Source organism: Podarcis erhardii (genome assembly GCF_964252035.2).
Source record: "Podarcis erhardii genome assembly, chromosome: 2".
Taxonomy (NCBI): domain Eukaryota; kingdom Metazoa; phylum Chordata; class Lepidosauria; order Squamata; family Lacertidae; genus Podarcis; species Podarcis erhardii.
The window spans coordinates 83,702,236-83,714,998 of record NC_138498.1 but is presented as its reverse complement, the minus strand read 5'-3'; the positions used below and the strand labels follow the sequence as shown (position 1 = coordinate 83,714,998).

At 41.4% G+C, this 12,763-nt stretch overlaps 1 protein-coding gene across 13 annotated transcripts in view; it reads left to right on the top strand.

Moving 5' to 3' along the window:
- Window positions 1-12,763, top strand: part of ERC2 (ELKS/RAB6-interacting/CAST family member 2) — a 539,768-nt gene that overhangs the window by 133,357 nt on the left and 393,648 nt on the right. For all 13 annotated transcript variants that reach the window (XR_014153136.1, XR_014153137.1, XM_081848843.1 and 10 more), the window contains one exon: window positions 4,889-4,963. Coding sequence is in view for 11 of the 13 variants with exons in the window: in XM_081848843.1 (XP_081704969.1) it covers window positions 4,889-4,963 (75 nt within the window). In the remaining 2 variants the exon portion in view is untranslated. The remainder of the gene's footprint in view (window positions 1-4,888; window positions 4,964-12,763) is intronic.

Here is a 12,763-nt window from a genome sequence, read left to right as displayed (position 1 = left end):
CTTCTAACCCAAGTCTGCAAATGCACACTTCCATGGACAGATGTACACAGACAGTGGGTGTTCCTCCTGTTTTTTCTCTCTGTTGAGTTTCAAAAATACATTTGTGGTTTCTTAGCTGAGTCTGGACTTGCATGCCAGCTCAATAATAATGGCCAACTAGGCTGCGTATACCTTATACAGCATTTGTTTATCCTTCATCAGTGAGTGGCACATGGTCTGCCCCTGGAACCAGCCACAGTAGGTGCTGAGGGGGACCCCAAACTCTAGCCAAGGGGTTCAATGTGAGCTCACAGAAGGCAATTCCAATAACAGACTTGCAATGGTAATGAGAGAATCCAGGGAATGGAATATGCGTGTGAGTGAAAGTCTATAGTGAAAGCAGAGGCAGCCAGCTATCAGAAGCTTTTGGCATCTTACTTCGCAAGCACTGTTCCACAAATCCCCTGCCTTTGATGATCTTCCACCTCCCCTGGGAGTTACCCTGCTAGTTGCTCCCTCTTGCTGCTTTTCTCCCTGTGTATTCATGCCCCATTCCCCCTTTTCCTGCACCCTGCGTCTGTTGAAGGAAGCAGTGCAGATAACAACATTCTTTCCTGAAAGCTTATCTTTGGAGCTGTGCAGATATGCACAGTTTTTCACGGAGAAGTAGCTTCAAAAATAGCTAACTAACTAACTAACTGGGCAGATTGTCATGGCCACTCTGCCAATGGAAATACAATGGAGAATAAAACTTCTGCCTCATATTTCTGCTGTAAGGTCAAGGATGGGTTGTGGGGAGGAAGATTGAGGAAAAGGGATGGTAAACTGTTTCTACAAGAAGGAAGCCCCTCCCACAGACACTGTAAGTAGCACCTTGAAACTGCTGCACATGAGATGAAGAGCAGTACCAAAATCCAATAACTCGAAAAGTTGGCATAAACCTAGTCTGAGAAATCCTTGAATAGAGGTCCAGAAGTAGCAGTGTCAACACAAACGTGGGGGAACATCATATGCATTGTAAGGAGGCAAGTACTGATAATCCCAGTAAATAAGACTAATGTAATTTAGTCCTGTGTTGAAATTGTTTGTTTGTTTCTACTTCACTGCTCCAAGAATTAAAGATAAAGAATAATTCTAAAACCTTTTAAAATACACATTTGAAAATTGTTTTTAAAGCTCATAAAGCACTTCAAGACTTCAAAATCCACTAGGAATATGGTATTGTATAAGAACCTTCATAGTTGCCATGGAGATAAGAAAATAACTTGTGGTAAAAAGTATAAGGTCTGATCCAACTCCCCTTATGCACATTCTAGAGAGCAGGGGTGTGTGAGTGGGGACTTCTCAAGTTCAGTACATACACAAAGCTTTCTCTGACACAGAAGTGAATGATACAGCCCTGACGGCACACAGTTTAAAAACAACAACACATTGCAGTGTATCGTCTCACACTGCAGTTATCCCCATAAAGAAGACTGGGTTTGTATTGAAGTCTTATAATGTTGTGTTCTTGATGCTCTATAGCAGGGATGAGGAACTTGTGACCACCACCCCATGTGTTTTTTCTTGGACTCCATCATACCTGACCATTGGTCCTGCTAGTGCATGAGAGCCCTGCTCCATAGTATCAGCCTCATTATTGCTGTTTATTTTGTGCTGATAAATATCTGTAAGGTGCTTCCAGAACTTGACTGGGAGGCAGGATAGAAACGTAGGTAACTAAATAAGGAGGTGACAGTTCTGTTTATTGGGGAACAAACTTTGTTTCATAGAAGCAGCTTCTTGCTGCTGACGTCCATCAAACCAAACTGTTGTTAATGGATGCAGTCATACCATCACCTCAAACTGAAGAGTCCAGACACTCCCCTATACACAAAGGGATGGAGGACACTACAGTTCTGTGATTCTATGACACGTCTCAAGGAGGCAATATGACAAGTTTTTAGATTTGCCATTTAGAAGCTAGAAGGGTGAAAGGAATCTAGGCTTCTCCTGGCTCCCGCTCCCTGGTTGCCAATAGGTATGAAATGCTGGGGTGCTCATGCAAAGGGAAAATATTGATGAAAGCCCCCCGCCCCAAGCTCACTATTTCCTTGGCATTACTCTGAAACAAATGGAGCCAAACTGATGCCCTCCTGATGTTTAGGACTGTAACTGACTGTTGGTCATACCGGTTTGAGCTGGTGGAAGTCGATGTGCCCAACATCTGAAAGGCATCCTGTTTTCTACCCCTATTCTAGGGCTGATGCCCTCTAGGCAGGCAGGCAGGCAAGCTGGCAGCTTGTCAGAGGTGAAGACAGGCAGAGATTCATGCAACCTTTGATTACAGAGCAACAAGTTGCTCAAAATGAGGAACTAGCTTGGACACTGCAGTTGTATAAGGTGAGACCATATTATCCTATTGTCTGCTTGAGAGGCTTAATTCTTGCTGGGCTGAAAGGTACTGTATTGTTGTAAACTTCAGACTAGCTACTGCAGCATTAATTTCTCTTTTCTGTCTTGTTAAGATCTGGATAGGGTATAAGCTGATGATGATGGATGCTTTTTCTTAGTCACTATGGGCCAATCTAGATATAACCTCAGATTCATCTCTGATATCTTTTTTCCTTGCTAAAAGCTGCCTTGGGTGCAGCTGCCTTGGTCTGGAGCCTTAGCACAAGGGGAAGTTAAACCCCCATGCCAGTTCTGCAAGCTAAATTGCTTCTCAATTAGCTATGGAGGAAAAATGTTCAGGTACCTGTGTGCTTATGTTTCTCCCTCCATGACTAATATAGGTGATTGGAAAGAGTACTGTAGAATGGGAAGGGGAATTTCCCTCCCACCCCTGGAACCACAGTCCTGATTCAAACTGGACCCCTGTTTGGAAAAGAAATAGGTGTCTATGATGCATTCACACATCACAGGTGTCTAGTTTGGCCTAATGTAGCATCTGTAAGAACATAAGAAGAGTCATTAAGTATCAGACCAAAGGCCCATCTAGTCTAGAATCCTGTTCCCATGGCGGCTAATCCAAATGGCAATAGGAAGTCCACAAGCAAAATGACCAACAGGATTTAGATTAGGGCATCTAATGGGATACTTTGATTACCGTTGAAACTGAATGATAAATAATCTGATTTGAACGGATAATGAAGAATGAATGGAGTGCTCAAGCACGCCCTGTGGAATTCTCTCCCCGTCAGATGAATATAAATAATTATATGACCTTCTGTAGACATCTGAAGGCAGCCCTGCATTGGGATGTTTTAAATGTGTGGTGTTCTTGTGTTTCTGTATGTTTTGTGGGAAGCTGCCCACAGTGACTGGTGCAACCCAGTCATATGGGCAGGGTACAAAAAACAAATTGTTGTTGTTATTCCATTTCGGCACTTTCCTTTCTGCTATTTATAGAAGCACAATCAATAGTTTTATGGCAAACAGTAGTTAATTAGCCCTTTTTGGGAAGGTGAATGAAGCTTTATTAGCTCTATCGAGAATCAACAATTCAATGATGTCCCTGTCGTGGTCAGTATTATCTCATTTTGAGATTTGAGCCTGAATCATACTTTGGCTGCAAAAAATGGCCGCCTCTGTGGTGGCATCTACCATGTGCACTGATCTCTCAGTTGCTATCAGGAGGGCACCCACTGGGTATTTAGCCAGGTGTTCTCTTTGTTCCTGCTGGTTCTAGGTCCTTTGGTTTCTGTAACTGATACACTGTTGTTTTATTGATATGTTTTTACAGCATTATTTCACTATGATGTGAGTGTTGTGTGAATTGCTTTGGTTCCTCTTTTTAAAGTTATGTGTATGGTTAGCAAGTTGACAAATGGCTTCACCTTTTGGCTGAATTACATGAGCTCACTGTAACAGACTAGAACATGAGACAGACATGGGACAGGTCCTAGTTGAATTCAGAATTAAGCTGGTCATTTGCACAAAGTGAGAGAAAGAAAAGATGATGGATGGAGGTGCCAAAGCCAATTGTCATTAGCAACACACACAAAAATTGAAGGTTTTTTGGGGGGGAGGGGCTGCGTGGGTGTGAATCTTTTATTTTTTAAAAAGTCAGATTTAAATTATCTAAACTTCCCTTTAATTTGAAATAGTAAATAGCTATGTATATAGTGTTCTTGTACTATTCTCAACATTTCATTGTGGCTTGCACACGGAAACATCACAATGGATTATCCTTTACATCACTTTTCTAATTACACACCCTTGTGCAGTGAAAACATCCTGCTTAATGTATTAGGTAGACATTCACATCCTTAAACATGTTAATTTGGAAGTATGTCTTGCTGAAATTAGTGGGGTTAACTTGCGAGCAAATATCTTTATGGATTGAAGTGCAAGTTCCAAAAATATCGTATCATGAAAGAAAAGACGAGCCAACATAATAAAGCTACTTTAGAGCTGCATCGATTCACTATATAATTACTATTCTGAAAATGTCAAATTTGAATGTAATGTCTGTAAATTGCTTGTTTCAAATATCAGTAGAAAAACTGTTTGAGTGGTGAAGTTCGGCAGAAGATTTTATGTGACATTTCTACCCCCTACCGTTTTTTTGAATTAGCCATACAGTGTTCAACATAATTGAATTACTTATTTGATGCCTGGACAGAGAGGCAGCCGTGTTGTAATCTCTCTCGGTCCAAATGCAACATGCTGCCTTTGTCACCGTTGACATTAATTATTGATAAAGGTTTCAGAAATAGCGCATGTGCTGGCAGCCTTGCCTGTAATATAAGATAGAGGCTGCAGAGATGCTAGAGGGATTTATAGGCAGTGGTGCACCTGTAGCATTTGGGCTTGTGCATGTCTGAACTTTGGATTCTGCTGTGATCTGCCGAAAATCTGCATCAGTGACAAAATAAATGATGGGAAGATGAGTCGCCAAGCTTACTTCTATCGTGTCCCTCCACAGGAACTGCACCGAAGGACCCAGCTTCAGCCTGAGCCAGCGAAGACGAAAGCTCTTCAGACCGTCATAGAAATGAAGGTATGGACTTTTAATGCTTGCCGGCACAGTTTAATGTGATAACCACCATTAATGCCTGTTGGCTGAAGCATAAAAGGATTCCTAGCTTTTATTATAGAGATGGGTTTGCACAGCATGACTGTGTCACATTGCCACCCACATTTTGTTCCCAAATGCGTGTCGTATCTGTTAAACATCCCATACTTCGTGTGGGATGCTACCACCTTGGGCAAAATATGATAATATTCATTGTCTCCCCAAAGGATATCATTTTTCATTGTGCCGTATTTTCCTGACAAATAAAAAATATTGCACTCTTTTCTCTCAGCCAGCACAGCTGCTTTCTCAAGCAACTTGCCTGCTGACATATTTGTGGCAAGAGACCGAACAATCTGAGTTTGCAGGTTTTAGAGACCAGGAAACAGAAGTGGCTTTTCTGAGCAGAATAATAATACTTTAAAAGTTTCATGTTTTGTCAAAGCAGACTTATTATTCTCCGTTCTGCACCATAATCATTCTTCACACCTGTTGCCACCATTCTTAATTCAGAAGGAGACTCCTTTGGACAGTAGGCATACTATGAAGTAAAATTGTATCAAGGTATGTTTATCTGTGTTACAGAGCATGCACATTTTTAAGAAACATAAATATTTGGGACATTGTACTCCTTACTCGTACTCCTTACTCGGTACATACAGGGAAATATATAGATGCAGGTACAGTAAAGAGATAGTAATTATAGCAACATTAAGATATGACCAAATCAAAACGATGTTGATTAGATTTAGGCAGCTATTTACATGACAGTATGCATTCCACCCCCTCCCAGCACTATAAGCAGAATACATTTAAATCCTTACTTCGTTTACTCACATAGTACTTCACTGAGGTAGGTCACTATTTCACGTATTGGTATGGAGTCACGTGCACTATTGATATAGTGATTTGCACCATTTCACTGTTCATTTGATCACTCTAGCTCTCACTCTTTTGAGTTGTTTTTAAATTTGCACCCACTTTCAACCAGTTACCATTTTGAGGGAAGGGGTAAATCTCAATGACACAAAACGCTAAAATGTTTATGCACCAGGGTTATCAAAGTCATGGGCTCCAGTGAACACTATGCATTTGACAAACCGCAAATATTCTACTTTCTGGAAAAATTTTGGCAACGGAATGGCTGGCAGAATTCTTTCCAGTTTGCTCAGTCCCATGTAAATCCCTCTATGCAATGATTGAAAACAAAGCCATTAAGCTTACCAAGTGACTTGAGTCAATTACCTTCTCTCAGCCTAATCTACACATTTATTTATATCCTTAAAAAAGGATATAAAATAATAATACTAATAATACTATTTATATCCCGCCCATCTGGCTGGATAATGCAAGCAAGATATTTCAAAGAATTGTTCTGAAGAAAGGGAAGAGAGAAAGAATAATGTGTGCTGCCTCAAGCTCCTTAAAGGAAAGAGTCACGTGCTGCAATATCATTGGCCAAGGAACCAGTCATTGTGGTAGTGAAAAGGGCCTTGTGGGCAAGAGCCCCCTGAATTAGATAGATCCTGAAGCGCTAGGGCCTATAGAACCAGAGCTAGGACCCTTCGGCTGGGCCTGAGGGGCCAAGTGCCTCTCAACCTGTCTTGCAGGTCTGCAGGCCAGAGAGTTGGCGCTTTGAGCCTAGGAAAGGTGTGCTGGAGGCAGAAGCTTAAGAGGCCTCAGCCTATCTCTATCTAGCTTTTGTCAAAGTAAGTTGCTCGCCTGGAGCTCTTTGGGCTGTTATAGCTGGGGCAACATTTCACTTGCCCCGTGGGTTCCTTTACTGGACTCCGAAGAATGTGGCCTTTCTTTTTTCAACCCCTCCCATGTGGGTAGGAAAAGAACACACCCAAGTGTTTAGTTTCAGCTTCATAGAATATCTGCTTGTTGAGTGGAATTCCAGTGTAGCGATAAATGGTGTGTGCATAAATGTGGGGAACAAGGTCTGTACCCACAACTGGACTTTCCCTTGTGCACCTGCTAGACCAGGGGTCAGCAAACTTTTTCAGCAGGGGGCCAGTCCACTGACCCTCAGACATTGTGGGGGGCTGGACTATATTTTTTTTGGGGGGTGGGGAATGAACAAATTCCTATGCCCCACAAATAACCCAGAGATGCATTTTAAATAAAAGGATACATTCTACTCATGTAAAAACATGCTGATTCCCGGACCGTCCGTGGGCCGGATTGGGTTGGAAGTCCCATTGTATGAGTGGACCCCATTCCATGCACGTAACAACTCAGTAGAATCCTACTGTTTTATACAAACCAAGGGGGTGTAGTGTAAAATAAACTTTGGTCAGTTTGATTGCAAGCCAACTTTGAAAACTAGTTATGAATCAGGCCTGTTTAACAGACCAAAAATTATCTATATACTATCAACAGGGCTCCTAGGTATACATGAAAGTTTTATGTCATGTATTTATTTATTTTTTACTTAAGCTTTCTCAATTTAAATTTTTAAAAATCTAATTGTCAGACTTTTCCCATAATATCTCTTTTTCACCTCCTGAGTCCGGTCTCCTTACCAAGATCGCCATTAACCCCCTCCATCATGCCGGAACTTGCCATGTCCTTGCAGTGGCTAGTTTAACACTGCTTCTGTGGTAAACTGGTATGATGGTGTCCTAGGCCAGTGTGGGTCCAGATAATTTATCCTGGGTGGCGACAAGGTTTCTAGGTATGCAAAAAATGCATGGGTGTCTGGAACACTGATATTCCATTCCCATGCATACCTGTGCTGACGTTCCAAAGCAGTTTGCCATGGGGCTGGGGCTGGGGGAAGTCTGTAGGGCACTGCTGGGATAGATACCACAGGTGAACCTACCTCATGTTTTGTTTGGAAGCCCAAACATGTTTTCCCTGGCCTACTTTTACCTTTCTTCAATGATCACACACCTTATCCTGTCATTGTAAGGTACCCTTGCCTTTTTCATTGTCCCTAACCTTCTTTTCATCAGACTTCTGGGTTATCCATCTGTTCTTCCTCCAGCAGTTTGTTTCTCAGAGGACTTCCTACTTTGCCCTCTTCCTTTAGCCATGCTACCTCCAAGATACCTCCCCCTTAGCTTCCTGACCTACCAGACCATTATATCACTCAGTTTCCCTGCAGTCAACCCTCCTCATCTGCTGCAGCGGCCACAAATCTTCCATTCCTTAAGCTCTATGTAATGGTTTGTTTTAGCCTGTCGTTTTCCTCACAGAGCTGCCATTGTTTCCAAACATTCTTCTATAGATGGTTTTTCTTGACTACTTAGAATGTTTATGAACATTTCATGACATCACAGCAGCTCAGGCAAAGGAGCTGTTGGGAGGTAGGCATCCAGCCAACAACTAGGTTGTTTTTTTTGCATGTTCGAATTATAAGTTCAGAGTGTCTACAAAGAAGAAGTAAAGCCTTGTTTTACTATAAAGAAAGTCAGGCAATGGTGCTTTGGGGAAAACGCATCACTTAAATGCCTTCTGAAAAATACTAACTTTTGGTTCTTCGAAACAATTTGTTCAGGTTTTCTATATCATTATGATACATTAAATAATGTTCTGACAGATTTTTTTAAAATGGAAATAATACATCAGCAAAATTTGTGAGACTGATAGATATCTATATAAATTAGTCAGTTTGTTGATATACAGTGGTACCTGTGGTTGCGCATGGGATCTGTTCTGGAGCTCCAGTCAGATCCCAAGGTGTGCGTATCCAGAGGTGCGTGCATGTGCGCGGTGCGGTTTGGTGCTTCTGTGCATGCATGCAGTGCATAGAGTGCTTTTGCGCATGCGCGTGCAGGAAAACCCAGAAAAATACTTCCAGGTTTGCCACGCATGTATCCTGAAGGATACGTAACCGGAAGTGAACGTAAGTAGAAGTACCACTGTATTGAGAAATCCAGGTGTCTGAAAGATATTAGTGATGGTTAGGCACAGCAGCCATCCTAAAAGGAAGAATGTATTTAAGCATTATTGTTACTTTCAGTACTGATTGCCTTTTGCATATTTTCCCTGAAGGAAAAATAATTCTTGCAGGCATGATTATTAGCTTGGATTCTTCTTTTTTTGTCTAATAAAATAAGAATTGTAAAGAAAATAGAATTATAAATCCTTTTTTTCAAAACAATTCCTGATTGATTTCAATTTCTGGGGGTTTTTTGTTTTTGTTTTTGCCTGAAAGTGTCCACAAGTAACTTTGCAGTAATTCATATCGGAAAACAGAGTCTTAGCATGAGGTTTTGTTTTGTTGTTGATTTACTGGAATTGAATCTTTTTATTGCAAAAGCAGTTCATAATGCACATGCATACTGAACTACCTAAAAATAACATAAAAAGAATATTCCAAAGACAAAAACCCATAGGTTTCCCTAAAAATAACACATTGTTTTATTGTATGTATGGGATAAATAATCTGGAATCATGTATGTGCTGTTTTTACATGACTTTGTAATTTTGTTGTCCACATTATCAAACTGGCAAAGTGGGAAGAGAATAAACCCTTGCAATACCAGGTCCCCTATCTGGGCAGAACATTGCTTTAAAAATGCTTTCTTTAAAAGTAGGAAAATGGTCCTGTCCGCCCCCCCCCCCCCGAAATACCAAATGGACCACATGCATTCTGGACAGGACTATAGTATTAGTTCCAGGTTTGGGGAGTTCCTTGGGAAGAAGGGCAGACTCCTCTTCCCTTAGTTGCTCCACATTCTGCTTGCTGTTGCTTACTTGCTGTTTCTCCTTCTTTTCATCGTCACCACCATCTGCTTCCTTGCCACTGAGATAGCTGGTTAGCAAGCTGGTGAATGATGGTGCTCCCTTTCCTCCTCACTTCCTTCCTGGAGAGCAGGTCGGACTGAGCATGAGCAGCGATAGAGGTACTGAGCAGTTATTGTGCCTGCCCTATACTGCTTAGAGAAGGTGGCAAATGGATCCAGGCTGTGTTCAATTTCAGCAGCAGCTTCCTCTTTACCTTCTTACCGCTTACATTACCTTCTTGCCCATCCCCACTCTATCCCCCTCCACACCATGCTAATCCCTGAGGAGGTGGACTCTGTTCCTTGACACATTGCATCTTTTTGGTCTCAAGTAGTTGGAGTGGTTCTTTGCCTTAATCCAGCCACTTTCAGCTGTACTAGGCACTGTCTGTATATCTCCCCCTTCCTGTTAGCAGGCTTTGTGCATAGAAGTGAATCTTCAACAGTACTGCTTCCATTCTGCTTATTAACCCTGCAAGCCTTTCCCATTCTGAAGAGTCTTGCAATATCCTCCTGTCTCCAGATCTTCCTTATCTGGGTTGCACACGTTTTGAGAACTGATCTCCCAAATGACCTCAGCTTTCCTTCCTTGTGATTTTGCCTTGCTCTTGGGTACGGATGGATGAACCTGTCAATTTCATTTTCTCATTTTTTCCAATATTAAATTCAGTTTTCCACATTTCCAGAGCACTTTGGGGGACTTTTTTCTTTAAAAAAACAACACATGAAAATTGGTGTGGATTTTAATGCATTTTTTCTTACTAAACACATTTTTGCCAGCAGTTTTGACTAATACACATATTTTTGCAACCAATTTCTCCTAAAGTAATGCATTTTTGTGTATCATTTTTATATGTGCTTTTAATGCACATAATTTAATACCCTCTAATAATTTAATGCCCACATAATTTAATGCCCTCTAATAATTTAATGCCCACATAATTTAATGCCCTCTAATGTAGTACAGTGGTACCTCGGGTTACATACGCTTCAGGTGACAGACTCTGCTAACCCAGAAATATTACCTCGGGTTAAGAACTTTGCTTCAGGATGAGAACAGAAATCTTGCTCCAGCGGCGCAGCAGCAGCAGGAGGTCCCATTAGCTAAAGTGGTGCTTCAGGTTAAGAACAGTTTCAGGTTAAGAACGGACCTCTGGAACGAATTAAGTACTTAACCTGAGGTACCACTGTAATGTACTCTGAAAAAAATCAGAGAAGTACAACTTTCAAAGGATAATCTTGCAGATGTCCTCTGGCCCTCTCTTCTTCTGAGAGACTTCAAACCTTCAGGGACATGGAAACTCTTCTGTGTGGAATAATTTCCTTCCTTTTTTAATAGTATCCTCTAAAAATAGAATGCTTGGATAAGGAGTTAATGTTATTCACATTGTTCCCAATCCAAAGGCATAGGTGGGAAAGCTCTGTACGTGCAGTAGGGCTTCAAACCACCTTTATGGAAGCAGACCTTCTACAACCATTCAAAACTCATGAGAACTTCAGAAATAGTCTCAGAAGAGAGATGCTGATCTTGGAGGAAAAAACCTGAAAAATCCTGGTGCAAGAGTGCAAGCCCTTGCAACTACTGAAATTATATCTTTGGGTTATAATCTTTGGTGGCAATTATGAGGAGGAGTAGATACCTGCATCTGGGCCTTTCTTTAAAATTAGACATATTCTCCAAGATATGGGACCCCATATTTTGGCATTGTAGCTATTAGGTTTTCTCATTGAAAAGGCATTGGACTACATTCAGGGAACTCAGAAACGATGGACAGAAGAAATCAAACTATCGTCTATGCGTGTGGAAGATTTGCAAGAACTTATTTCTGTTTATTTCAAGGGGGAATCCATTGGAATGGCTACTAGAGAATTTCTATGATTAAAGTATACAGAATTTGGGAAAACTGTGACATACATGGTGACAACTGTGTTACATGTGCAAGAGAGGAAGTGGGTGCATCAAGAGTTCTTAACTGAATGAATTTGTGGTTTACCTTGGTTCTTGCAGAGACAGCCGTCTATATGTATTGATCCAGCTGTGATATATCAGGTATGTTAAAGCCCTGCTGCTGCAAAGCTTAGTGTGTATTGTGTAGTGCTCACTTTGCACGGGGCTGCCCTTTCTCTAGTTCTAAAGTTAGATCTAGATCTTTTCAAGACCAGTATGAACACAAGGACAGAATCACAGTATACACTACTTTGCATGAGATTCTCCTTTGATTGCTCTTTTTTTGTGAATGACTCTTTATGCTTTTCCTATCTTATTACCTGGGACGTGGGTGGCGCTGTGGTCTAAACCACTGAGCCTAGAGCTTGCCAATTGGAAGGTTGGCGGTTTGAATCCCTGCAACGGGGTGAGCTCCCATTGCTCGGTCCCTGCTTCTGCCAACCTAGCAGTTCAAAAGCACATCAAAGTGCAAGTAGATAAATAGGTACCACTCTGGCAGGAAGGTAAACGGTGTTTCCGTGTGCTGTTCTGGTTTCGCCAGAAGTGGCTTAGTCATGCTGGCCAACCGGAAAACTGTCTGCAGACAAACGTTGGCTCCCTCGGCTGGTAAAGCGAGATGAGCGCCGCAACCCCAGAGTTGTTCGCGACTGGACTTAACTATCAGGGGTCCTTTACCTTTTTATCTTATTACCGGAGTGCACTTTTGACAGGGTATTTCTTCCTAAACCTAGTCTGCTTAGACTTGTTTCCTCTGAACTTTTTAAATCTTTTTGCAAATTTTAGAAGCTTGGGAGAAGACAAGATTTGCTCTACAGCGAAGTTTTGTAGTACTGTAAATCCCTGTTGCTTCTTAAAGATTCTTACACATGCTTATTTTCCAGAAAGAAAATGGCTGGAAGATCTAGCGGTTAGGCTGCCAACTTAAAACCATTCACTCTTTGCTAGTTCTTTTTGTTCTGCGGGAATTCCTCTTTGAGTTAATTGTCTCAAGATTGCTTCCTAAATTTTTATTACATAATGTACTTCATGCTCATTAGACACGTTTTGTGAGCAATCTACTCACAATTACTTACAGAATTGCTCATGGAAAGCATTTATGGA